Here is a 27,507-nt window from a genome sequence, read left to right as displayed (position 1 = left end):
CGCCTCTGCCTGAAGTCTCCAAGACAGCAGCGGCAGGATGAAGACCAGGACACCGAGTGTATAGGAAATAGTTTTATTTCAAAAAGTATACATCGAAGGCATCCTAAAATCTCTCAACAGGATTCTGGACGCCTAGGCCTATAGAACAAATAAATAGGCAAATCTGCCCCACAGTCTGGGGTTGGAACTAGATAGCTGGGACACTGAAAGGGGCGTGTCCTTTAGTACATAAGAGTCTCTGAAGTTATATAAATATAGAATACTTTATAGCAAATCAGCATTAAATATGAGTCACTGAATTTTCATAACTTAAACTGTCTCATAGACTAAAAAGTTCCGTATATCCAAACACAGTCCCACCTCCAGCTGGCTTATCTCTGACCCTGGTCAGTGTATAGACATTCCTAAGGTGGGGGCGGGGGGGGGGTGTCCCCAGGCGAGAGCCCCCGCGGGGGGAAGCGGGGAGGGCTGGGCAGGGGAGCAGGTGCTGCCAAAGGGCCGTCCCTGACCGTGGACCCCCGGCTGCGGTCTGCAGGAACCCGCTGCTGCTGAGGCTGCTGCTTCCCCTTCCCCGCCCTGGTGCTCCCGACAGAGGATGGGGCCCGGGTGGAGGAGACCCGCGTAGTTCTAGAGAGCGAGTGTGGAGGAGGACGTCACGGGTGCACACTGAACCAGCCAACCAACAGCTGCCAGTGGTGTGCCAGCTGGTCACGGTGAAGAACCAAGGGCAGGAACCCAGGACACGGGGCCCCCTGCCACAAGGGAGCGTCTGCAGGGAAGGCCAGGTGAAGGCCAGGGCGGTCGCTAGCCCTCAGCACGGACCAGGCCTGCTGTACGGTCCACAGAGGCTGGTTTTGTCAGAAAAACGTGTTTGCAGCGCCCCGTCCCGACAAAAAGGCGTTACACGATACCTCTCCCTGGAAGTCGCTGACCACAGGAAGTCCTTGACCCTGACAGAGCCCAGCCCCACTGGAGGGAGGTGGGGAGAGCTCCAGCAGCCTTGGCACCTCCTCACCCCACCTTCTCCGGCTGCCAAAGGGACCCTCCACGGAGGCGGCCCTCAGGAAGGGCGCCAAAGCCAAAGCCTTCCCCACGAGATCAAGGCCTGCACTCTTGCTCCGGGGGCGGGGTGGGGTGGTGGGGGTGGCTGCAGGTGACCTGTCAGCAGGCATCGTGACACCTATCTGCGTGGCCTGTCCCCACACCGAGCGGGCAGGCCGCAGCTGCTGGCACAGAGCTCCGTGCCTGGAGCACATCAGGGCTCCCTCGGTCCTGTGCAGCGCTGCCCTGCCCTCCCCGCTGCCACTGACAGGAGACAAGCCACTGTGGCAGGACACCCTCTACCTACAGAGACCAAAGGGCATGGAAAACCCCTGCAGAGTGAGCCTGCTGGGAAGGCACCAGAGCCAGGAGGAGGCAGCACCAGCCCCGAGGAGGTGAGGTCAGACCATCGCTGGGGGACAGGGGCAGCAAGTCCCGATCGAGGGGGAACACGCACCCCAGGAGGGGCGAAGGTGGGACCTGGGGCATGAAGGAGTCCCCCGGGGCCCAAGGGATCCCACGGCCAGGCCCGCCTGGCGGGGGAGCCCCAGGCAGGACCACCACCCGGCCGGCTGTCTGGCAGCGCCTGGCACAGTGGGTGTGCGGGAGTGACCCGGTGAGTGACAATTGAGGGGATGGGAAGGGCTGGCTGTGGACCGGAGCTGCTCCTGCAACAGGTCTAACCAGACAGTGACGGCATATGGCAGAGAAGGTGGGGGCCCCAGCCAACAGCTCTTTAGGCCGCAAGACTTCCTCCCCCAGAACAACCCTTGCCATCTGGCCAAAGAAAGTGTTTAAAAAAGTGTTGTTTGTGAAGCGACAGCTAGAACTTTTCTTCTCCTGCTAAGAACACATCTCCAAGGCGGTTCACTGAGAAAGGCAACTCAACAAACATTTGCTTTCCAGCTTTCTAGTGAGGGAAATGCAAGCATCCTCCTCTTTGGAAGAAAGACATATCCAGCCAAGGGATCCTTGGGGACCTTGAGGAGACCAGACCACTCACTCCCCAGAGAAAACAGGGAACCGGGGACCCCTGAGCCGCAGTTTCCTGGGAGGTCCTCCCGCCACCCTCCCGGGGATGCCCCAGGCTTGGGAGGAGGGTGGCTGTCCCCCTGCCCTGCAGAGACCTTCAGCAATGGCACTGTAAGAGACTCTTTTCTGGCTGCGTCCCTGGCCACCCTACCCTTCTTCTAAGGAAGGGCCAGACTGCATTTACCTTGCAGCCAATCACGGGGGCCACCCTGTCCAGGGCTTCCTTTGGAAGCAGCGGGATTCTTTGTTCCTAGGGGAGAGAAGGGCATCCACAACCATCGGCCTGGCTGGGCTTCAATGAGAAACTCCTAGGGCCTCCCAGGGAGGAGCCACGACCTTGCACCTGCAGGCTTTTGCCCTCTCGTGCATCCACCTGGGACGACAGTCCTGGAGGCCTCCAAGTCAGGTGGCAACACCAGCTGGTGGGGTAGGCAGATGGAGCACCCAGCATTTGCCTCAACCCAGGTTCACTGGAGACAGGGTTTACTCAGCACGTCCCTTGGGGCCCACTTCAAGGCCACACTCCCGTCCAGTCACACTGCCCTGCGCCTGTGAGGCACGTTTTGGTGGGACATCCCAGCAGGTGTGAGGAGCCAGGCAGGCAGACCGCCTCCATCCAGGGAGCTGGCCCCTGGGATGTCCAGCACCGGATGTGGAGTTGGGGACCCCACCGCAGCCATCGTCTGCCAGATTCCCGATGCTCCAGGCCGGCAGAGCCCGCAGGCCTAGGAAAGCAGGCCTGGACCACTCTCAGATTCTCGTGGGAGGACTTGTCCCCGACAAGAGGCCGTCCTCTCTGACATGGAAGCAAGTAGGCATAGGCAGAGGCAGCATGAGGGATCACCTGCTAGAGCCAGAGCCCTGTGCTGGCAGGGAGGCAGCTCCCCAGCAGCTGTGAGTCCGGCTCTAAATGCACAGAGACTCTCCTGGGGTCACATCCTGAGGCTCACTCGGCGACCCAAGAGCCCAACTCCACCTGGTGAACCCAACCCGTCCTTGTGCACGAAGGAGGGGCTCACTGCCCCGCCCCCAGACACGCTGTGTTACCTGCACCGAGGCCCTCCCCGGGCCAGGCCAGGGCTAGTGCAGCTCGTCAGGGTTCTGTGGCCGCCGGGGTCGGGCCACATCCATGTCACTGCTGCCACTGTCCAGCTCGAAGCCGCGCCCACCAGAGGGCACCTGGGGCATGAACTGGCGGAAGATGCTGACGCTGCCGTGCCAGAAGGTGGGCTCCGGGAGCCGTCCCACTATGCTCCATGCCCGAGTCTCTGGGTCATAGGCCTCCACCACGTCAGAGAGTTCAAACGTATTGTCGTAACCACCTGAGACGTAGAGCTTCCCTCCAAGGACGGCCAGGCTGCCCCCCACGTGCACCTGCGGGTCAAGGGAGACAGGCAAGTGGAGGCCGGCAGCCAGGCCAGCGCAGAAACCCCACGGCCTCTCTCCATGGAGAAGGTGCCTGGGACCCTCGCCACTTCCTGGAGAAATGAGAGCGGCCCTCTGCACGCTCCCCGGGCCAGGCCAATGCCCTCCTCCACCCCGGCTCCAGAACCAGGGCCGGGGGTGGGGGGGTGCGCGCCACACGCCGTGCCTGGTTCCTACGGTGGCCGGGAGGCTGCTGAAGCAGCGACTCTCCCCGTGAGCAGCACCAGCCCTGGGGCGGGCCCGGCTGTCCTCCCATCGTACAGGTGGGAAAGCAGTGCCTCACGTGGCTGACGGTGGCCGAGCCAGGACTTGACTCACATCTGGGCTCTGAACCACACCCCTGGACTTTCTCCTCTTGCCCAAATTTGCTGTGACGTGTAGGTCATCACGGGGAGAAGAGGAGAAGTCCCATCTGCTAAGTGCAAATGTTAAACTGGGATGTTGTAAGTTGTGACAAATGCCATGCAGAGGTATCATGGGAGCAGGTTTGGGAACTTTAAGGAAGAAAAAAGATGTTGAGGAGATATACAACTACTAGGACTAAGGAGATTGCCCACGTGGCCAAATGCCACCGAGCCTTCCCAGCTCCATCACAGGGTCAGACTCAGCACCTCTCTTCTTGACAAGCAGAGGGGAGACACTCTGATCAGACAGTGGTAGCAGTGTCCTGTTCAGAGCACACAGTAGGCACTCAATAAATAACTGTATTCCCCAGGGTCAATCCCCAAAGACCTTCTGTCTGACTTCATTGCCTCCGCTGTCCCCTTGTTCACTCTGCTTCAGCCACCCTGGACTGTGAGGTTTGTTCTGCGACCATACCAGGCACACTCTGCCCCAGGGCCTTTGCATTTGCTGTCCCTCTGGGGAATATTCTTCTCCCTATGCTCTCTGGCTTATAGCAGCTACTCATCGAATGCTGGTCCGAATGGGTGAACTCACTAAACTGTCTAACCCTGGGATTTATTTAAGGTCTCAGTGCCCCTGAAGTACAAACCGAGGGAAAACCCAGCCCTCTATTAAGTGCAATAACACCAGGAAAGGGCTCAGCACGGGCCCTGCCCACCAGGACCATCTCCCAAACACGTCATGACTACACTCTGGCCAGAAAACAGGACCAGCCTGTGCTACCAATGCCGACACAGCCGCATATTTACCTGATTCATAGATGGGATCTTGTCCCACTCGTTCTTTGTGGGATTATATACGTCCACCTCCGCAGAATCATCCCTGTGAATGGGAGGGGGGGGGGAGCGTATCAGAGGCAGGAGGAAGCATCCTTGTGTGTAAAGAGCCGGAGAGAAGGGCCACGCAGGCCCCTCTCCTCTGGGAATGTCTCTGATGTCATTTGGAGTCCACAGGCCAGTGAGCCCTCATCCCTGGTTTGTAGGGGCCAACTTCAGGCCCACACACCTATCCGGCCTGGGCTCTGAGGCCAGAACCAGACTTTACTTCTCAAACCTGAAGATCAAACACCTTCAGGTGCTTAACCACCCTACCCCCCCCCCCCCCAAACACACACGCTGCTCTACACCAGCACGGCCCCCCTGGCTGGCTCCAGATCTGAACTTCCCACATCCCTGCCCACCAGTCTCCTCTCCGTCTTCCGACCTGCACTTGTGTGTCTTCTCACAACAGCCTTCCACGGCTGACCAGGCCAGGCCAGCCCTCCTGCCCCCCTGCACTCCCTGACACTCCCTGACTATTCCTGGGCCCTCCCCACCGCTGTCAGCCCCCCAGTCTCCTCCCGCTCACTGCTGTGTCCTGGGTGCCCAGCAGGATAGGCACAGTCATAGGAAAGAAGGCACCAGCACTGCCCCTCCCTTTGGGGTCAGGATCTTTCCACCTTGTTTGACACGCTCTGGATCCCTGCAAGGAAAGGCTCCAAGGCACAGCTTTGAAAAGCACAGACACTAGCCCCAGATGGCAGTGACAGTAAGGAGTCCGGGGTCAGCAGAAGGGCCAGTCAGTGAACATCTCAGGCCCCCAGAGCCTGCTCCGTACCTACTCCCCAACGTGACTGTTGTAGCGCAAAAGCAGCCACCGATGTTCAGAAACGGGCTGACTGCATTCCAAAAAGACCTTATTTGTGGACAGAATTTGAATCTCGTGTAACTTTTCATACCACAAAATGCAGCTCCTGCTTTGGTTCCCCCCCCAACGATTTCAAGGTGTAAAAACCAATCTTAGTTCGTGGCCCATATGAGGATGACAGTGCCAGAGGCCGTTGGGCTGCCCTCCCCCAGCACAGACGTATAAACTGTCAGGGCCTCAGCGATTGAGAGGCTGAGGCCTCCACCCAGTGCCTGGTGCCCCTGCAAACAGCAGCTTGTGGACAGGAGCTGCCCTGACAGGTGGCATTCGAGCAGGGCGCGACGGGGCTTACTAGACACGAGGCTTACTAGGCATGAAATGAGTGACTCTGGGACAAACGTGAAACTGCATCTGAACCAGACCCCAGGTCTTGCCCACGCCACGCCCCTGGAGGTCAATCGGGACGCCTTTCCCCACCCTTCACTATCTCCACGTGGTTGGGGGCTGGGATTGGGCAGAGCTGAGCCCACCCCCCACCCCCAGCCTCCCATGGCTTAGCTGAACCCACACAAAGGCTCACACGGGGTGTGGGGGGTACCCTGATGCTCCCAGCTGCGGGGGCTTAGCACCTGACAAGAGACCCCGACATGGATGAGGAAAGCACAGGGGGCCTTCTGTGGACAGGCTGGCCTTTTCGCACGTCTTATTCTAGGACCACAGGGCGGGGAGGACATTCTCAAAGGCGCTCAACTTGGAACGGACTCCGAGGGGCTGAAGCCAAGGTTCTGGCACTCTTGAGAGAAGTATTTATAGCTGTCTCCACCCCCTCTCTGAAGACATCTACCTTGACTTGGGGGAGGGGGAGCTGGGCGAAGGGTCAGATGATGTTTTATAACAGGACCAGGAGCTGGCCGAGATTCCAGGGCTCTCTCTGAGCACTCCGGAGATTTCCTGGCATACAATGATGTGCTACCTCTGCCCTGCATGTGCTCACCAAGAAAGCCTGGGAAGGAGCCTCTAGTCTGGGGGAGCAGAGTGGAGGGAGCAGACAAAGGCCAGGGCAGTTGAGGACGCAAGAGAAGGGCTGAGAAGCCAAGTGCATATGTCCTCTGAGGCTCCTAAGAGGGGACAGAGGAGACCACAGTACAGCTCTTACCCTTCCCTCCTGATCCCACAGCTTCAGACAGACTCTAGGCCAGGAAGGGAGGAACTGGGACACACACCTACAAGTGCACATGAATGTACACACACACACACACACACACACACACACACACACACACACACACACACAGGCTGTGCACAGCAGACAGGAGCTCCTACTTCCCTGAACGCCTGCTGGCCCATCAAGAGGGGATATTTGGCTGTGGCAAGTCAAGACCCACAGATGCATGGTGACCCCCTGGCCACTCCATGTCTGCCCCCTGCTCCCAAGGCCACAGCCTGGCCCAGGGAGACCACGATATAGCAACACCGCACTGGGCCCTGGGCTGGGTGTCCTGGACTCAAACCCCATGCCGTCCCATAAATTCCTTACCGCTCTAAGCCTCTGCTGCCATCTATGAATTAGGGATGACAGTGGTGCCCATCTCGAGAGTCAGACAGTCATAGAGATGGACTCCTGCCCAGGAGGCAGACCACACCCAGCTCGGGGGCGCTGACACGTGCTAACTATTGTCCTCATCATTCCCGCCAGACAGCTTTAAGGCCGGCTCCCTGCTAGGAGTGGTCCCTGGTCCGGAGTGGCTGTGGGATCCTTAGATCCCAGGGCCGTGGGCCCTTCCTGTGCCAGCTCAGGCGGGAAAGGCATAGATGGGACCTGCAGAGACATGTGCTGAATGCCCAAGTATTGCTTTAAACAGAGAGGGTGCAGGGCGCCTGGGTGACTCAGTCGGTTGGGCGTCCGACTTCGGCTCAGGTCACAATCTCGCGGTATGGGAGTCTGAGCCCCTCGTCGGGCTCTGGGCTGATGGCTCGGAGTCTGGAGCCTGTTTCCGATTCTGTGTCTCCCTCTCTCTCTGCCCCTCCCCCGTTCATGCTCTGTCTCTCTGTCCCAAAAATAAATAAACGTTAACAAAAAATTTTTTTTTAAACAGAGAGGGTGGGGCGCCTGGGTGGCTTAGTCGGTTAAGCATCCAACTTCAGCTCAGGTTACAATCTCACGGTCTGTGAGTTCGAACCCCACGTTGGGCTCTGTGCTGACAGCTCAGAGCCTGGAGCCTACTTCCAATTCTGTGTCTCCCTCGCTCTCTGCCCCTCCCCCCGCTCACACACTCTCTCTCAAAAACAAGTAAACATTAAAAATAATAAACAGAGGGGGTGGAGCTGATCCCCCCACCCCCGGCTCTTGCACCCGGCGGCAGGGTGAAGACACGCTGCTGGGTGAGCAAAGGGTCCCTCTGACAAAGCAACACTTCCCCAAAGACCCAAAGTCTCCAAAAAGCCCTCCCCTAGTCTTTTTTTTTTTTAAACGTTTATTTATTTTGAGAGTGCAATCAGGGGATGGGCAGAGAGAGAGGGAGACAGAGAATCCCAAGCAGGCTCCACGCTGTCAGCGCAGAGCCCGATGTGGGGCTTGATTGGGACCTGAGCCAAAACCAAGAGTCGGACGCCCAACCGCCTGAGCCACCCACGTGCCCCTCCTCTAGTCTTCTTAAGATGCAAAGCCCCTCCTATGTAGGACAGATTCCTTTCTTAATAAATGCCACATGAGAACCATCAGGGTCTATACAGCGGGATCCTCAGGGTGGAAGACAGGCAAAGCAACACGTGGTTTAGCTTCTAGAGTCTCAGACAGCTCTCTAAAAGGCCCTAACTCCACTCAATCCATAATCCAAGGATCTAACTCCATCAGTTAGGATCCCTCGATCAAGAAAACCTAGAAGCCCACAGAAACCGTTCTAACAGGTTAGAAAGACCTAGCCTCGGATGCCAGCTTGGCCTGCCTCCTCATCTGTGAAATGCGAGCACAGTGATGATGCGCTTTAGCACGGGGCCTGGTAAGAAAGGCTGCGGAGGGGCCTCGGCTTCAGGATACTCACCTGATGAAGTACATAAGTCCGTTCAGAGTCACCGTCTTGGGGGCAAAGGACCAGGGCGGGAGCGGGCCACAGTCCACCAGCGACCACAGGTCCGTGTCCGGGTGGTAGCACTGCATCACCATGGTCTCCTTGCCGGCCAGCGAGCCGATGGCGTAGAGGCGGCCGCGGCAGGCGGTGGTGGAGCAGTTGTCCATGGGGTAGGTCATGGGCTGCAGGGCCTCCCAGGAGTCGGTGGTATGGTCGTAGCGCTCCGTGCTGTCCGCGGCCACCACGTACAGCAGCCCATCGAGCACGGAGGAGCTGTGGTACTCACGGGCCTTCAGCATGGGCGCCACCTCCGTCCACTCGTTCACGCTGGAATTGTACCTCCACACGCAGTCATAGAGCCGGGAGCCGTCAGACCCACCTGCCGGGACGTGCATCGCACAGGTCAGCCCGTGCGGACTCCGGGGTGAGGCACCCACGCGGGCCTCGATGAACTTCCCAGAGGGAGCCTCCCAGGGCAGGAAGTAGCCTCACTGGGTTTCAGCGTCAACACATGGCTTCTCTCACCAAAGCCCTGGCTAGAGGGGCTCCATGCCGGGAGGGGGGGGGGGCGTGGCTGAGGCAGCGCAGGTGCCGACCGCTGCCCAGGGGTGTAAGAGCTTCCTGCCACAAGAACACCGCCAATCCGTGTGGGTCAAACAAGGGCCCTGGAGCCAGAATTCTAAGTAAACAGCAATCGCGGTCTGGACCCCCACAAACACTGTCCAACACCCCAACTGCACCAGGGCCTGGGTCTCAGAGCCAAAACTTCTGGGGGGCCACAAAGCAGGTGGCAGGGCACACAGGGCCTTGTTTGTGGAATTCTGGCCTTCTTGGGCAGCCGCAAACAAGGCAGGGCCAGGACAGCCTGATAGGAAATCTACCTCACACTGCAAGCAAGAGCCCAGCACGAAAAGAAACGCTATAGGGGGAATCCTGGGGATCCAGCTCTTGATTTAGGCACAAGTTACTGACATGTGCCTCATCCAGGAAAAAAAAAAAAAAAAAAAAAATCAATCAAGTTCTTTCTACATTTCTTTCAAAAAAAGAGCCAACCACTCACTGCCCCCCGGGGTGCTGGCTGTAATCATAAGTTAAACCCAGAACATTAGAATTCCCACAGCCTGAAGGGATCCCCAGAATCCAGGGGCGGGGTCACATCCCCCCTCCCCAGAGCTGGCGCCACAGGGCAAAGCACGCATGACATCCTGTCTCACAGCCTTGAGCTTTTGAAAACACAAAGCTCTTACAAAGTGCACTCTGCCTGCTTTCTTCCTCCTAAAGGATAACTGCGTCCAAGGCAGCTGAAACCAGCTTTCTTGCCCCTGTGAAATTCCCTCCAGGCAGCTGTATGGAATGACCCAGCCACCTGTCTAACCCCAAAGGATTAGCTGCTCAGCTGAGACGTTTATGGAAGGGTGTGCAAAGTTGGGGCGAGTCTAACCAGTTCTGGGAGGGAGTGCACTGGCCAGACTTTCATGTGTTGGGAGGGCACACAGTTCCCAAACACAGGGCCGACCAACCCCAAACTGGAAAGCGACCAATTCCAGCATATTCCAGCAAACGCTGGAACAGAGCAGCAGGCCAAGAGCTGAGCACGTCCTTAACCCAAGATTTCTCCACTCACAAACTGGTGGTGTGTGTGGGGCTGAGGGGTGGGAACACCAGAGCTCAGAGCTGGCGTTCTCCTGAAGGTGCCACGAGGGGCACAGCCTCAGTTCACTGACTGATAACAGCCTTCCGCAGGGCCCAGGGCTGCTTGCCGAGTCGGGTTCTTTCCTTATATAGCTGTCACAGAGACCGCCCCTCCTCACCCCAGGGAAGGAGGTAGCCCCATGTCTGAACTGGGATTTATCTTTAATGAAAAATGTGGGAGATGCCCAGGACCGGGGCAGGATGGGACCCGCCCAGCATGACTCGGCAGTGTTTTGGGGTTTGAGCCAAGTAACTGGAAGAAAACCTCTTAGCATGTGACCATGTTTACAGTCGCTGACTAGGGAGCAGCCTAAACACCATGTGACCCCCCCAGCGACCAGCTTAGGTGCAAGCTTGAGGGAACCCTGTCACTGGTGACAAAATGAGCGTGTCAAAAGGCCTGTGGGGCTCAGCTGTGTGGGGGAAATCCCCAGGACGGGAAATGGGTGTCTCATCGAGTGCCAGTCCCCCTCCTGTCCCTGGATTCCTTAGGGAGAAGAAGAAAGCGCCCATTGTGCGGGGTGAATGCCCCAGTATCCTCCAACCAAATGGGGGTGGGGGCACCTCCCGGGCAAGGAGTAGGCTCATCTGTCATCTAGGCTGCCTACCCTTCCCACTCCCACCCCCCAACATCGGGGAACACAGAGACCACAAGGAGCTGCTTGTCGCAGCTCACACAACGGACTTCCAGGTCGAAAGCACCAGCTCTCGAAGCGTACCCACTGGCCAAGAAGGGGCGGGGGAAGGGAAGGGGCGCTCGCACTGTGGGGCGGTTCTAGGGTTCCAGGTTCGGAAAACGCACTCTCCCAAGGCCGCAGGAGACTTAACACCCGGGGCCCTCCCGGCCGGCCCCCGGTCCCCTCCCGGCCGGCCCCCGGTCCCCTCACCCGTCACGTAGATGTCGTTGCCCAGCGCCACGATGCTGTAGCCCCCGCCCAGGTGGTCGGGGAACTCGGCCAGGTAGCGCCACTGGCCCGTCTGTGGGTTGTAGCAGTCGACGGTGACCAGCTCGTCGCAGTCCTGGTCGCAGCCACCCACGAGCACGAGGATCTCGGCGAGGCCGGTGGAGGGGCGCGGGCGCATGCGGGGGCAGGGCCCGCGGTCGTGGCGGTCGTAGCGCGCCGCCTGGAAGTCGCGCGCCTCGCGCAGCAGGCGCAGGCAGGGCGGGCAGCGCGCCACCAGCGGCTCGGCCTCGACGTGCGCCAGCAGGTAGAAGCGGCGCACGAAGGGCAGGCGCACCGCCTCCAGCAGCTGCGGCCAGTGCGCGGCGCGGCGCGGCGGGTCCGCGCGCACCCAGCGCAGCGCCAGCTGGTAGGCGGCCTCCTCCTTGGGCACGCACAGCCCGTCGTCGCGCAGGTAGCGCAGCAGGCGCGCCAGCGGCAGGCGCTCCAGCTGCTCGGGGCCCAGCTCGCCCACGTGGCGCAGGATGAAGCGCTGCGCCGCGCTCGCCAGCCCCGCGCAGCTGAAGGCCTCGGCGAAGTCCTGCATGTCCAGGCAGTTGGCCAGGTCGAGCTGCTGCTGCAGGAAGGCGCCGCACGCCTCCTTCACGGCCGGGAACTGCAGCAGGTCGGCGGCCCGCAGCAGCGGCTCGGCGTTGTCGCCGCTCACCGCCACGCGGCCCGTGTAGCTGAAGTCGAGCAGCAGCTGCAGCATGTCGGGCGGCACGCCGTGCAGTCGCACCCGCTCGGCGCGGCTCTCGCGCAGCTGCCCGGCGAACATGGCGCGGAAGTAGGGGCTGGCGGCCGCCAGCACGGCGCGGTGCGCGGGGAAGTCGCGCCCGCCCGCCGCCTCCAGCGTCACGTCCAGGAACTTGCGCTCGGCGCGGAGCTGGCTCAGGCCGCGCAGCAGACTCAGCGCGTGCGCGGGGTCCGAGAAGGGCAGCACGGCCAGGGGCGCCGGCCGCTCCATGGCGCCGTCGTTGGGGTAACTGGGGCGCGCCGCGGCCGGGGCCAGCGGGAGGAACGCCGCGCGTCCCGCGCCGCCGCTATAAGTACCGCCGGGCGCCGCGGCCTCGGGGGCGGGCCGGGAGGGGCGGGCCGCCGCTGGCCCCGCCCACTTAACCCCTCCGAGCCCGGCGCCGCCGCCCGCCCCATGCGCCCGAGGCTGAGTCACTACCGCCCGCCCGCGCCCTTACGGGGCTTCCCGCGGCCCCCCGCCCGAGCCGGGCCCGCCGGGCGACGTGTGTCCTCTCCGTCCGGGGTCGGGGGGCCTCCAGGGCCCGCCCACGACGCACCGGGCCGGGCTGCGGGGCCGAAGCCGGCGGGGGCGAGCTCGGCGCCCGGAACCCGAGCCACCCCTTTCGCGCCAGACTTCCCTACCCAGTCGGCGGCCCCTGAGCCCCTGGGCGGCTCGCTACAGTACCTTTTTCTTGTTTTGTTTTTATTTTGTTTTGAATTCCACTAGTTCCGAGGGTTGCTAGTTAACCGTATTGCCGGGCAGATCTCAAAAGACAGGATTTTTACAAATCAGGACTAAGGCTTGAACAAGTATAAGCTTTTTAGGTGACGTTTTTTCTTGGCGCACTTGTAAGTGACACGGGGCCAGACGCCAAGAATCTGCTCCACTGTGTTCCTGCAGGAGTTTCAAACTTGACTAACTCGGTCATTAACTTTCGTCAGCGTACAAGGCGCACTTCTGGTTGCCGATTCATAGAGACTCAGGCTCGAGAGCTGCCTTCTGAGGGCGCAGGCCCGCGCGGGCTCGACCCCCAGGCTCCTGGCCCCCTCTCCTGGAAATGGACGTGGGGAAGGCAGAAAACTTGAGGGTAGGAGACCGCCGTGAGAATGCAGAAGAACGTGCTATTAGGTTGAACAAAAGGCTCAAGTACCAGAAAATTATAATAATATAAATAATGTAAATAATTCCGGCGAAAGCAGCAGTTTTTCCTATTCCAGGAGAGGGGACACTAGGGGCCTGGGGACACTGCCTTTAGCTCAAGGTCAGACAGGGGACTGCCTTAAAAACCAGGGATGTGGGCGTTCAGGAACGTCACAGTCACTTGTGGGGTGACTGTGAAGAAAGGAATCTTCCTTATTGTGGTTCCCGTGAATACAATACCAGGACTCCACTTTCAACGTAACTAGGTGAAAAAAATTCCCTCCCTTGGAAGCCATGTTTTTGCTTTAGCAGACGCTTTGCTCGGTTTTAGAAAAGACTCCAGTCCTTTTGCTTCTCAGAAGAAACCTGGGTTTTTGTTATTTAGTAGCCCCCACCCATGCCCTGTGTGCCTCGCAGAAACATTCCTGGTGAACGCCTCACCCCCCGCGCCCACGTGTGTCCCAGGGCGGGCCAGGCACCCGGGGGTTGCTGTCATTTCTGGGTTCCAGCTGAGTGGGCACAACCTTTGGAGAAGACATCTTGTTTTTCCTCCATCTCTGAAATGCGAACTGCAGGCTTTCTCTTGTACTTTGAATCTCATCATCTTGCCATGAGAATGTATCTGGTCCAAATTTCAGCATGGGAAGCACAGGCCTGAGTGAAAAAAACATTCAGGTACCCAGGCGGCTGCGTGTTGCCCATAGATGGACTGTTCACACAGCTATTAACGGCAGCGGCAGCATTCCTGGGCCCAGGAGCCGGGCCAATAGCTTACTTGCACAGACTTTGTGACAAGAGAGTCTGAGTAGCCAGGAAGTGGGATGTTTGTAGGGAAAAGTACTACACTCCCTCTGGGTCAGAACTTGTCCACCTTGCAGAAAGCAAATCTTTCATAAATCAAATAATGTTGCTCTGGTGAAGGACGGAGTCCAGTTTTGTGTACTTAAACAAATCAGCCTTACTGTGAAGTCCTGAAGAAATAATGATGCGTATATTTATTGGAATAAGATATTCGTGCTACAGTGTCAAGCAAAAAATCCGATTACCCGTAGTATGGCCCAATTTGTTGTCTGTGTTCATATGCCCACAAAGCAATTGTGAAGGCAACGTATTCTGAGTTGGCGAGGTTTCGTTGTTTGTGCTTGCCTGTGTTTTTCTCTTTCTGTACTAGATAGACATACTCTGTTTGGTGAGATAATAGTTGAAAATACAACTAAGAATTCAGTTCTTGAGAAAAAAGGTGTATTATTAATATCCTGGACCTAAAAGGGGAGCATTCGAAGCCATGTGTACATATCTAAGGCAACATAGGAATGTGGTTAGAAAATAAAGGAACAGATTTAGACCCATCAGCTGTGTTTGGAAATTTGAATCACCCACTAACCCAGGCATGCTATCTAGTTCCTTTTCTCACTCATCTGATCAACCATAAGAGTTCAAGATGGGGGGCGGGGGCACCTGGGTGGTTCAGTTGGTTAATAGACTCTGTTTTGGCTCAGGTCATGATCCCAAGGTTGTGGGATGGAGCCTCGTGTTGGGCTCCACGCTGAGTGTGGAAACTGCTTAACAATCTCTTTCTGCCCCTCTCCCCTGCTGGCTCTCTTGAAATTAATTTTTTTAAATGTTTATTTATTATTATTATTTTTAATGTTTGTTTATTTTTGAGACAGAGAGAGATAGAGCATGAATGGGGGAGGGTCAGAGAGAGAGGGAGGCACAGAATCTGAAGCAGGCTCCAGGCTCTGAGCTGTCAGCACAGAGCCCGACGCAGGGCTCGAACTCACGGACCGTGAGATCATGACCTGAGCCGAAGTTGGACGCTTAGCCGACTGAGTCACCCAGGCGCCCAATGTTTATTTATTATCGAGAGACAGAGCATGAGCATGGGAGGTGCAGACAGAGGAGACACAGAATCCGAAGCAGGCTCCAGGCTCTGAGCTGTCAGCACAGAGCCCGACATGGGGCTCGAACTCACAAACTGGGAGACCATGACCTGAGGCAAAGTCAGATGCTTAACCGACTGAGCCACCCAGGGGCCCCTCTCTCAAAATTAATATAAAAAAAAAAAGTTCAAGATGGGAAAGTGAGAAATTCATTCACTTAACTATGACAATATATGATCGAGCCAGCAAATTCTTCCAATGTCATTCCACATCTGGGCACCGTAGAAACACTAGTGTTCAGTGAGAAAGGTGTTAACGCTAGTCAACAACCCATAGTTTGGGGGGAAATGTTTGTATGTAAAGATTAAACTTCTGGGGGGAGGCTGCTGAGGCAGGGGACACAGAAAAAAAAATTAAATTTCAACCATGGAAGTTTTTAAAATTTACCTCTTCCAATATCAGGAAAATGGTCTTTGTCTGAGAAAGTAATGTGATTTAACAAATAATGGTACCATTTCATTTCTAAAAATTTAAACTATGCAATTTTGATATTTAAATTCTACTTTCAGGCAGACGGGACAAGAGGTCATGGAGATCATTTTATAAAAGCCGGTTATCCTGGGTTTTTTTTTCCTTCGAGAACATTTAGAAGCACATACTTACGCATTTATACCATTAAAAAGAGAGTATGCCTTTTCTCCTATTGTACACCCAATTCTGATTCTGAACTGATTCTGAACCATCTCAAGTGTGGTTTGTAATGAACTTACTAAACTTTCCTTTAAGGAACGCTATAATATTCTCTATTTATTATGTTATTATAAGTAGATGAGATACAGTAGGTAAACACGTTTATTTTTATTATTAGTTTTTTAATGTTTATTTTTGAGAGAGAGAGAGCTCGAGAGCGGATGCCTATGAGTTGGGGAGGGGTAAGAGAGAGAGGGAGACACAGAATCTGAAGCAGGCTCCAGGCTCTGAGCTGTCAGCACAGAGCCCCACACAGGGCTCAAACTCACGAAACCTGAGATCATGACCTGAGCTGAAGTCAGAGGCTTAGCCAACTGAGCCACCCAGGTGCCCCTGTAGCCAAAAACTTACGAACAATATCCAGCACAGTGTTAGCTATGAATCCTTGTATGAGAAGTTTATTTGACTTATTTGTGCATAAGTTATTTCCCTCGCTATATAAAGAGGTGACAATACATGGTATAAAAATTATTTATTAATGATTTAAGATTATTCACGTGTATATATTCATACAGTGATCAAGGTACTAAAAGTTAAAAACAAGATGATTTTGAGGAAGTTTTACTTTTTTTTTGGTCTCTTGGAGATGGAAGTCAGAAAAATCAGAAAACGGGATGGGAAAGATCCACACGAATTCCTAAGAATATTCTATTAAAGCTGAACCACCAAAAAGTCATTCTGGGAGAAAGAAACCTCTGGTTATGTTCATACCCACACTCCGGTACTGAGTTATAATGGTAGGCAGAAAGCTTTCCAGAATGTTCCCTAATGAATGTGGTATAGCCGTGAGATTTAGAAAGGTGAAGCTATATTTGGTAACCCAATTAAAATAACTACATTCTCAAGTTACTTACTGGGAAACTATGGTATTCTTAGTATTTTAAAACTTGTCACAACCTGTGCTAGCGTTGGCTTTTTTCTTCCTCTTTTCCAAATAACTGTAATAATCAGCAGGTATAATAATAATTTTTTTTTTTCCCTAAAGGCAGAAAACAAGGAATCACAGCCTCCAAGTATCTGGCTACTGTGGCTAATCCTTGAATTCCAAATTAATCCTTGAATTCCAAATTTGTCCCCTGGAGCCCAGGAATAGTACCAGGACACCTGAGAAATAAACTAGACAAACCAACTACATTACTTCAATGTTTGTGCTTGCCTATATTTTCTGCCTTTTTGTACTAAATACACATAATCTGTGTATTGATGAGATCATGCAAGTACATATTATGCTACTGACTTTGGGTCAATTATTGGTATTATAATCCTTCCTTGAGTCTAGGGAAGGGACGGTAAATATTCATGTCTAAACCTCCTCCAGAGGGCCAAACTTCTAAGAGGAATCAAAGGAAGGAGACCAAGAAGACCCTCCAGGAAGTTATTGGGAGTGGCAGGCGGGGAAACAAGCAGACATCAGAAAGTACTGGTCATATCTGTGTACCAAGAACTGCTGTTTGTTAATAAGTTATTCAAGAAGTATCTATCGAACACCTATTCTGAGCAAGAATGATCCCTGTTACATGACACAATTCAGGTTTGGAATTTTCTTTCCTTAATGTGTCTGAGTGATTCCATTCAATATAGATCCCTGAATTCTAGGCTTTTGTCATCAAGTCCATTATTATTACCAACAAGTTCTTCACTTCAATTTCTTAATAGGAGAAGGATTTAATTAACATTTACTCTATGAATTTACTATGGGAATAATTAGCAGTTAAAAAAATTCCCTTTTCATTTACTTGGACTTCACCTCCAATTAATACTCTTTTTGGCATTTACACTTTTAAACCAACAAAAGAATTAATATCCCTTCCTGGCCCTTTTTAAAATTTTTTAGGTGTTTATTCACATTTGAGAGAGAGAGAGAGTGGGGAGGGACAGAAAGCAAGGGAGACAGAGAATCCCAGGCAGGCTCCATGCTGTCAGTGCACAGCCCCATGCAGGGCTCCAACTAAAAATGGTGAGATGGTGACCCGAGCGGAAATCAAGAGTCAGACTGAGCCACCCAGGAGCCCCGGTCTTTTCTTATTCAGGCAAAACAGGTTGCTGCTGGTAATCTGACCCTGGGCAACACTGGCTAACCTCAGGACATTTGCTCTGGCCATAGTGATCAGTTAGCATTCTAAATCCTGCTAAATCACCTGAATGTGACAACTGGGTAAGAAGCTGTTGATGATGTTTCCACAGGCCAAGTTCAATGTCTGTTTTTAATCTAACTTTCTAGATCACCTCATTTTGTTATCGCCGCTGTGGCTCTCTCCAATCCGGGAAGACATTGCTGAAATTACATTAAAAAATAACAGCAAAAAGAGTAAACTATCATTTTTTGAGAAAGGAACTGTGATAACAATTTTAGAATTTAGGAAACTGTGGTTCAGAAAAGCATTTCTAAGACAAACCCCGGTCCTTTAACTACTAGTTTCCTTCGGAATTATTTTAACAATCTCAATAGTGATAGTCAACCAACATAGCATTCACTCCCTCAGAAATAACCTCCAAGAGATTCTTCCAATCATCTTTTTCGATTTAGTGAGTCCAGGAGTCGTTTTTGTGATTCAAATTAAAAATTTTATGTCACTCCTCTTTAGCACAGTTCCTTTGTCTTCGAAGCTACCAAACATGTTACTGAATCATCTATAGGCTTTTTTCTTTTAAATGCTTATCAAAAATGTTCAAGAACGATCAGGCCTCCTCTGGTAATTTTATCAGAGCGGTTAATTTTCAACTAAGTGTTCAGAGTCAATCAACCTTCAACATATAAAGTTGCAAAATACTCAGCGGTCCAGCGTTTAAACACCGCAAACTTCTCAATTAAATATCAATAAAATCAATGTCAATACCAAACATCTTTACTAGGTTTCTCCCTCACCCACTGTTGTAATCCTGTGAGAATATATTCAGAAGATAATGCCATTAAAGTAAGAAAGCAGGGGCAGTCCCAAGATGAGGCAGAGAGGAAAAAAGAAAAAAAAAAATCTAATTTAAGGCTAACATCTTCCAAAACATCGATGATGCCAGCACAGTTTCTAAAAACGCAGTAACTCGGCACCCCAAAGTGGATCCTACAGACACCAGGAGGTCCTCGGTCCCGCCGCCCCAGGACCCGTGGGACAGGAGGAGTGGGCCAGAATACCCCCACCGCGAAAACAAGTTCGCACCGCCGACCCGAGCCCAGGGGCGGCCGCGACGTCAGCGCCCGTCGCCCCCGCCACCCCCAGTCCCGCCCGGGCCGCGGGGACCACGGTCCCACAAAGGGGCCCGAACCCCAAGTCCAAAAGGAGACGCCAGTCGCCGCCCCCGCCCTCCTGGTCCAAAGCCGTCAGCCCCGCCCCCACCCGCCGAGGCGACCCCCGCCCCCGCGGAGACCGCGGCGCTACCGCTCGCGCCGCCCCTCCCCCACCGCCGAGCCGGAGCAAGCCTCCGCACCTCCCCCGCTCCGGCAGCCTCAGGTCCCGGAGACACCGCCCCCAGAAACCGGGCAGTCGCCGCGGAGCTCTATGGGGGTTGTAGTCCGCGAGGAGGCCTTTGTGCGCCTTAGAGGCCGAGCTGGGACCACTACTCCCACAATGCCCCGCGCCCGCCCCCGCGCCTTTGGCTTCCCGTCGCCCACAGACTACATCTCCCGACAGCCCTCGCGGCTCTCCCGCCCTCCCTCCCGAGACACGAGCCGAACTGGGCGTCAGGTCGGGGAGCGGGTCGGGTTCCCGCTCGCCGCCGCCACCGCCCCCCGCAGCGACTCTCCCGCCTCTCCCGCCGCGCCGGCCGCAGGAGCTGCATCGCCAACTCTGCTCGGCCGTGGAGCCGCCGGCCCGGGAGCACAGAGCCCGGGACGCAACACGCCGAACCCCTCATCACCTCCAGCCGGGGCGACCCCTCCCGGGTCCGCCCTCGTTCTGCGCTGCCGCCGGAGCCCCCAGCCCTGAGCGGCTCCGCGGCCCGGCGCCCGCATCCCGGCCCCTGCACTCCCGTAGCCGCCGCCCCCCACCCTGAACATGGACTCCGACTCTTGCGCCGCCGCCTTCCACCCGGAGGTGAGTGAGGGCTGCGTCCGGATCGCCCCTGACCACCCCCACTCCTGTCCTGGCGCTCCCCGCAGCCGGACCCCCGCCGGCCCAGCGCCGCCCTCCCCTCCCCCGGCCTTCCCTCGTCGCCCCCTTGGGCGCTCAACCCCGCCCCCCACTCGGGCCCGCGCCCGGTCCTCCCAGCCGGCCCTCGCCTCGGCGTCCCTCCCGCGGGCGTCCGCGTCTTCCCGGCGCCCGCTTCCCTCGGGTCGCCGCGCCCACCCCTCCCCGGCCTCGCGTAGCCCCGGGACCTGTCTGCGCCCCCGGCCCCTCCCCGCCGGCTTGGCTTACTCCTTCCCCGCCCCCGGGGACTCGGTCCCAGCCGCCGCCTCGCGTTCCCGCTTCTCGGACGAGCCCCCTCCCCCCCCTCCCGGAGGGGCTCGCGGTCCCCCTCGGACCGGGACTCCGCTCCGCGCGCCCCCGCCTGCTCCCTTAATCCCCAGGGCCCGGTAGTCCGCGCCCCGCCCCCTGACTCCCGCGCGGCCCCCGCCCCCTCCGGCTCCGGGGGCCTACTCCTGCCGGGTCCCCACCCCCGCAAACACCCGAATCGAGCCCCCCACCCTCCGCGCGCTCTCCTCCCCCTCCGGGGCCCCCGCCCCCCGGCCGCGGGCTCTCTCGCCCCGCCCCGGCTCCCCCTCCTTCCGGGGATCGGCCCTCGGTTCTCCCGGGCGGCCCCTCCGGCGCCCCCGCCTCGGTCCCCTCTCGCTCCCGAGGTCCGCCGGGCTCGGGTGCGGGTCCCAGCTCGAGCGGGTGGGGGAGGCGGCGCCGGGCGCGTTGGCTCGTCGCGCTGCCGCCTTGGGGGTTCGCGGGGCCCACCAGCCCCGGACCCCGAATCCCGCCCGGCCTCCCGCGCCCCCTCCCCCGCGGGATGGGCCCCGCACCTTCCGGGGCCGAGTGTCGGCGGGGGGCGGCTTCCGCGGAGGGCGGGGAGGGGGCCGCACCGCCATCTGCTTTTCCTAAAGGCGGCGGGGCGGCGAGGCGGGCGGGCGCGGTGGGGGCGGCGCGGGTCCCTCCGCCCCGGGCCCGAGGGCGCCGCCGCCTTGCGCTCCGCGTCTAGGCCCCTGACCCACTTTTGCGCGTTCCCCGCCGAAATAAAAGTTCGCCTCGAGAGTTTGAGGGCCGAGGGCCGCGGCCCTCCCACCGTGGCCGGAGCGCGGGCGGTCAGTGCTTCCCGGGGATGGGGGCAGGGTCTCTGCGCTGCAGGAAATGCCGGGTACCTCTCTGAGGCCGGTGCTCCGCCGACCTGCGCGCCCCTCGGGTCCCAGCGGCGGGGGGGGGGGGGGGGGGGGCAGAGGGGGAGGAGGGGGTCTGCTAGAACCAAGTTGAAAAAATAAGCGGAGGCTTCGGAAGGAAACCTGCGGGCGGCGCGCCGGTGCCGCGCCGCTTTCTGGGCCCTCCGTCCTGGGGAGGGGCTGGGCTGGGTCCAGGAACCCACCCCCCAGCTTCCTGTCCCGCTTTCACCCTAGCAGGGTAGGGGGTCCCTGGGTTCTGGAAATGGGAGCTGAGCACGTAAGGATGGGGTTGGGATGGGTGCTTAAATGCCTGAAGGAAATCTTGGTAAATAAGCTAGCCGAATAAACCAAAATAAAGGAGAGTTGTTTTGCTTTTTAGCAAATAAGGGTTTTCTTCCCGAGCTGCTCTTTTTCGGGGAGAAAACCCCTTCTTGTTAAGGACGTTTCTAGATTGAATGGAGACAGGACACACAAGCCAAAATCCTCTAGTATTTCATCCAGTATTTCTTCTCCCTGCAAGTTAAGCCTAGCAAGAACGTTCCTGGTTTAATTTCTGAGTCGGGGAGCATTTGGGTGCTGGCCCCCTGGACGCTGGGTGTTGCAGCAGCGGAGGGCCGAGCGGAAGTGGCCTCTCCTGGAGGAGAGCGCCCAGGAGGAGGAGGAGTTCCTCCCTGGCTGGGGAGGGGTCAGACCTGAGTTGAGTTCTGAAGGGTAAGAAGTAGTTGACTTTGAAATCACTTAAAAATATTTGGATTACAGCTGCAGCTGGAGTTTATTTTCAAAATGGAAAATCTGTAGCAAAAACACAATTATTAGAGCTCCTGATAGGCCTGCAGACAGTGATAATGTTGGAAAATGCCACAGGAGCACAAGAAATAGATTCTTGTGCGTGTTGTTATCTGCCCACCAGTGCCCCAGTGTTTGCCCTTGGCAAAACACCACAATACCCTTCTTTCAGTCTCCTGAGTACAGTGCTATTTCTCGGACCCAAACCTACCTTATCTTGTTTCTGGAGCGTTTGTAAATCTAGCCGTGTATTTTCAAGTGGTTGACAAGAACATCTCCAGCTGGCTTAGTTTTGTTTCTGTGGTTCCATCTCCAAGTGCCTACTTTCAAACACACCCCGTTTTCTCGCCTGCTAACAGGAGTGCTCCCCCAGTTACAAGAGGCGCAGGACTGTGGAGGATTTCAACAAATTCTGCACCTTTGTCTTGGCCTATGCTGGCTACATTCCTTATCCGAAGGAGGTAATCTTCAGGGCCACCCTTCTTGCTGGCAGTGAAGCCAGTGGCAGGGTGGGGGTCTGGAACGGGTGGGGTGGGGGGACTTCAGACGGCTGTCAGGTAGAAGTCTTTCTAGGAAACTTAGACCTGTCTGGGAGGTGGTTTCTAAAACTCGGATAGAAAACATAGGCTTGTCTAGAAATGATTTAATGAACTTTAAGCGTTCGCTTGCAAATAACATGTTTCACGTCCGCCCGCTCTGAATGTCCGGTGCGGATGCAGTGCCTACAGTGGCCGAGCGGCATTCTTGGTCTTTATGATCTATGAGACAGGTGCTGTTATTTGTCCCCATTTTAAAGACGAAGACGCTGGGGCACTCCTCGCCCTGGGTTCCAGGCTAATTACAGTGGCAGAGCCTGGGGTTCAGCCGGACGGTTAGGCCCGGTCTACACTGTTCTTCTGGTGAGCAGCTCTCCACTTGCTTTGCACGCCATGTTACAGTGTCTTCAGGGACTTGTGGCCCAAATCCCCTGTGTTTTAAGGGATTTCTTTTCTCCTTGCTAAGTAACTAACGGGCAGGACTGAGGACCACCATGGTCATGGTGTTCAGGTTTGTATTAGACAGGTCTCAAAAGAAAGGAAAGTTTATTCAGAGGTCAGAGTCCAGCATTGGCTTATCGTTTCTGTTTGCCGTGGACGTGGATAAGTGTGTCTTTTGTACCACGCAGAATGTTGCCACTGTTTGTAAATAAAATGCTTGACTGGTCTGAAGGAACCACAGAGATTAGCTCATGGCTTTGGGGCCATGATTACCTACTTTGATTTTGCAGTATTTGGGGGGATGTCTCCAGTTTTGAAGAAGAGTGTCAGGAAACTCCCAAAACTAATTTAAATTCGCTTAATTAAAAAAAAAAAATACACCCCTTGGGAGCACAAACAGACAGGAGATATTACAATCGGGGAGAGATAAGGGGGTTTGAGAGGGTGTCCTTGGCACTTTTCTAGATACTTACTGGGCATCGAATGAGTTCCTGGCTCTGGTCCAGGGGCTGAGGGTTCAGCAAGAGGAGGTTTTCCTCCTCGGGGGTTAACGTTCTATCTGGAAGGTCACGGTAGAGTGCTCATGACACCATTCCTAAAGAGTACTGCCTGTGAGAGCCGAGAAGGCCACGGTTCTGATAGCCCTGGTCTGTGGGCCTGACCTGGCTGCGACACTCTGCCTGTGGCTAGCTCTTGTTGCCGGGGACCGGCCGAAACACTCGGACCCCACGCCTGTGCTTCTGTCCTTTCAGGAGCTCCCTTTGAGGAGCAGCCCCAGCCCTGCCAACAGCACCGCTGGTACCATCGACAGTGACGGCTGGGACGCTGGTTTCACCGACATGGCGTCCGCGGTACCCTTGCCGGTCTCTGACCGCTGCTTTGGCCACCTGCAGCCGAGCCTCCTGCAGCGAGCCAAGCCCAGTAATTTCTTGCTGGACAGAAAGAAAACGGACAAGCTGAAGAAGAAGAAGAAGAGGAAGCGGAGGGACAGTGATGTGCCTGTGAAGGAGGGGTACATGGGGAGCTTGCTGAAGCTGGAAGCCGCTGACCCATATGTAGAGACCCCCACAAGTCCCGCCCTGCAGGATATCCCCCAGGCTCCCGGCGACCCCTGCTCGGGCTGGGACTCTGACACTCCTTCCAGTGGATCTTGTGTCACGGTGTCACCCGATCAGGTCAAAGAAATAAAGACTGAAGGCAAACGGACTATTGTCCGGCAGGGAAAGCAGGTGGTGTTCCGGGACGAGGACAGCACCGGCAATGACGAGGACATAATGGTGGATTCGGGTGAGTGGTCCCCGGAGGAGTGCCACGCGAGTGGCTGGTGGTCCGAAGAGCAGGGGATGGAGGCAGGAGTTTTGGAACGGTCCCTTCCTGGCAGTGTGACAGCAGAGTGTGCCCCGCCATCTCTAGGGAGGAAGGGAGAAGAAGGTGGACACTGAGATGTTTAGGAAGTGGTGGGGGAGGGGGTGATGGCGGCTGGAGACAGCGGAGATTCCAGCACAGGCCTCCAAATACAAAAACAATCTAGCTTCTAAGTCCACCTCTCGTGGTTAATTCCCGGTGCCACACATTTCAGTGGCTTCGTTCACGCATTTGCTCCGCTTCCAGAGAGGGGAGCACTGCCTAGGGCCCTGCCGGTCTGATAGCCCTGCCCTTAGTGCAAGTTGAAGTCCGTGCATTTGGTGAACGTCAGGCTTGACTGCACTCAGCTGCCTGGACCCACTGGAGGAGCGGGTGGGATGGGGAGGGGTCGCAGGAAGGTTCTTCCCCTCCCCTTACATGTGTCTCCCTCCCCTTTTCAGATGACGACTCCTGGGACCTCGTCACCTGCTTCTGCATGAAACCGTTCGCACGGCCGCCCTATGATTGAGTGTAATGAGTGCCACACCTGGATTCACCTGTCCTGTGCGAAAATCCGGAAATCCAATGTTCCGGAAGTGTTTGTCTGCCAGAAGTGCCGGGACTCCAAGTTCGACATCCGCCGCTCCAACCGTTCTCGGATGGGCTCACGGAAACTGTTTCTGGACTGACTGTCGGTGCGCGAGGAGACCACGGGCGAGGAATTGGAAGGGACGATGGGCTTTTTGGCCCGTCTCTTAGTTGAGCACAGAACTCTCAGCTCTGGTGCGGGCAGACCCCTGCCATTCAGGTGCCTAAGCAAAAGGACAGGCTGTCCAAGGTGTACCCTGTATATAGCCAGTGACTGAATAAAATCCTCGTTGGCCAAAGCTGCTGCCAGAGCCGTGTTCTCTGCAGTGGAGGTGGACTCAACACTCAAGTACAGTGGGTTTGGTTCAGCTGAAAAGGAGGGTACGTGGTAGTGGCGAACCCTTGCCGTCATTTTGTTAACAAGCTCCCTCCGTTGGGAACGGGTGCGAGCTGTTACCCGCTTCCGCTGTCTCGGGAGAGGAGATGTTCGGTTTCCCGGGCCTGTTAGTGAACAGCCATACGTGTAAGCTTTCTCTCGAGTGTAAGTCTTTGACCATAAGTGTCTGTACAGCAACCATCAAGCTGCCCCAACCTTCGTGGTCTGCCCTCTCTCCCTGCTGTGGTTGCTGCTGTCGTCCCCCCCCCCACTGCTGGCTGCCAGCTAGAGTCCTCTGGTCTTGCTCTGGGAGGAGCCCTGGGGCGGGGGCCAGCTAACGATCCCTAGGTTTCCTTCTGTTTGTTAAAAGGGACAGTATGTGGCCACTTCTCGGTGGAAAAGGGGTTGGTTGGGGGGGTTGAGGTGGCCCGTGTTCATAACTCAGTTTCCTGTTTTGCACGATGTAAAAAAACCTGTCTTTTTGCACGATATAGCCAAAAGTATTGGCAGTTTTCTGCCTGGGTGCCCTTTTCGGTTGGTGGATGAGGTCCTGGGGTGCCCGGCAAGCTGTTCTCCGGCAAGAGGGCCCTTGGATTCGGTCCTCCTCTTTCCCTCACCTTACTCCAGTAGCAGCAGGAAGGTTAGGCAGTCACTGGGGAATGGTGTTCCTCTACATAACGAGGTAAGGAAAACTTGAGGGGAGGCCTCTCCTGTGGTTGATTCTCAGTATGCTCTCACACAGGCTGGCCTGCTGGTTTCACGGGGCAAGGTTAGGATTTGAAGCCTTTTTTTTTTTTTGGTTTGAATTGGTGTGTGAGTGATAGGGTAACATTGGTCTCCAGGAATATACCATCGGACGGTGCAGACTTCCTTAGATCTGAACCAGGACCCTGGACTGGGGAAACTCCTGTGCAGGCCAGCTCTGGAGAAGCCAGGGAGTTTGCGCCTGCAGCTCCACAAGGCTCTGCTCAAGGGCAGGGGACACTGGTGGCTCTGGGGCCTGGAGGGAGAGGAAGGCTTCCGCTTTCTCCGAAGTTGACAGTGCTCTTGAGCAGTTCAAACACTCTTCTCAAAAATGTTTTTTTCTGTAAATGGATGGGTGTGTTTTCATACACATTGTTTCTTGTGAAGCATGAAAAGGGAAGGATGCCCGACTTGGTGGGTCATACTTACATTTACAGTGGGGGTGGACCCCCCCAGTCTCTCTGTGGGGGGGGGGGGTTGTCTCTGTGTGGCACCCTTGTGTGGGGCCACCACGATCGGGGACTCTATTTGTATTCTCTCCCTTAGGCACAGTGGGGGGAGGTTGAACTCGAATTGGCTAATCAGAGCCCATTTTCTGTGCTAGTATCTTTCATGCTTCACCAGCCAACTGCCTTTTGTTTTGTTTTGTATTCTGTTGCGCATATTAACACAGAAATAGAAATAGTTTCTGAAACCTAGTTTATTGTGAAGATCCCCAAGGGGGAAGTTCTGCTGTAGAGAAAAATAGTGAGAAGCGGGCTTAGAACCAGCCTTCTCCCCAGACAGCTGTCTGGCTCTGATGAGGGCAAACGTCCAGGAAAAGTCGGAGAGGAATTTGCCAAAGATCTGCCCCATGACATTGCCTGTCCAGTGTCTTCACCATGAGAATAGCCAAAGTTCCAAAGTGTTTTTTTTTTCTTTTTTTTAAAACTCCACAAAGTTTTAAAAGTGCATTTAAGAATACGTGTGATTTTACAGTGGGACTACCAGCCTGGGCGATTGCTGTGTTGCTTTTAGAAGGTTCAATGCCTGGTGACGCCTCTGGAAGGTACTTAATACTCATTTTGATCTGTTTCCTTCATTTCCTTTTTGTTCTTTTAACAGATCGATCTATCCCTGTGGGTGGTGTCTAGGAAGTCAAGACACCTTGGTTTTTGTGTTAGATTGAGCTGGGCAGCTGCAATCAGCTTTATGCAAATTAGGCATGGCCCATCTAGGGGCTCCTGGTTGGTGGCTGATAAAGGGAGGGGAGGGAAAGATGTCACCCCAAAAGTAAGCCCCTCGCATTGGCATTGGCCAGGCCAGACACTTAACATCGTTTACATGGTTCTGTGTAATTATAAAGTTTATGTGTATAAAGCGAAGCTGTTTCTGTGAAACTGTATATTTTGTAAATAAATATATTGCTACTTTGAGGTTCCTGACTAGCTTCAGGTGTTTGTTTTCTGTGCTGAAGGGCGTAGCTGTGGCTGCCCCCCCCTCCCCCACGATGATCACACAGAGACTTGGGGAGGTGAAGCCTGAGTTTGGTTTGGCAGGATAAAAAGTGCCCACAATGCTTCATATACCTCTCTAGTAAATTCTCCAGAAACAAACCGCAGTATGAATAGCTTTCACCGTTTCATCACACTGTGTGCATCAGCCTGAATCCCCGTGAGTGGCT

General features: G+C 55.6%; 2 protein-coding genes across 2 annotated transcripts; one reads left to right on the top strand and one right to left on the bottom strand.

Moving 5' to 3' along the window:
• Positions 1 to 59: 59 nt before the first annotated feature.
• KLHL21 (kelch like family member 21) lies at positions 60 to 12,323 on the bottom strand. Its single transcript, XM_019461252.2, has 4 exons — positions 11,177 to 12,323; positions 8,571 to 8,976; positions 4,653 to 4,725; positions 60 to 3,447 (listed from the first exon to the last, which is right to left on the bottom strand). The coding sequence occupies exons 1-4, from the start codon at positions 12,195 to 12,197 to the stop codon at positions 3,154 to 3,156; spliced, it is 1,794 nt and encodes a 597-aa protein (XP_019316797.1). The 5' UTR covers positions 12,198 to 12,323; the 3' UTR covers positions 60 to 3,153.
• Positions 12,324 to 19,408: 7,085 nt separating this feature from the next.
• On the top strand, positions 19,409 to 27,259 carry PHF13 (PHD finger protein 13). The gene is given in 5 exon segments (XM_019461261.2): positions 19,409 to 19,767; positions 22,175 to 22,276; positions 23,545 to 24,079; positions 24,598 to 24,647; positions 24,649 to 27,259. Coding segments are annotated over 5 exon segments (903 nt in total). The 5' UTR covers positions 19,409 to 19,728; the 3' UTR covers positions 24,826 to 27,259.
• Positions 27,260 to 27,507: the final 248 nt, after the last annotated feature.

This window comes from Panthera pardus, unplaced genomic scaffold, assembly GCF_024362965.1.
Source record: "Panthera pardus isolate Hobbes unplaced genomic scaffold, ASM2436296v1 HiC_scaffold_11, whole genome shotgun sequence".
NCBI classification, from domain to species: domain Eukaryota; kingdom Metazoa; phylum Chordata; class Mammalia; order Carnivora; family Felidae; genus Panthera; species Panthera pardus.
This window is presented reverse-complemented; position numbering and strand designations above follow the sequence as displayed.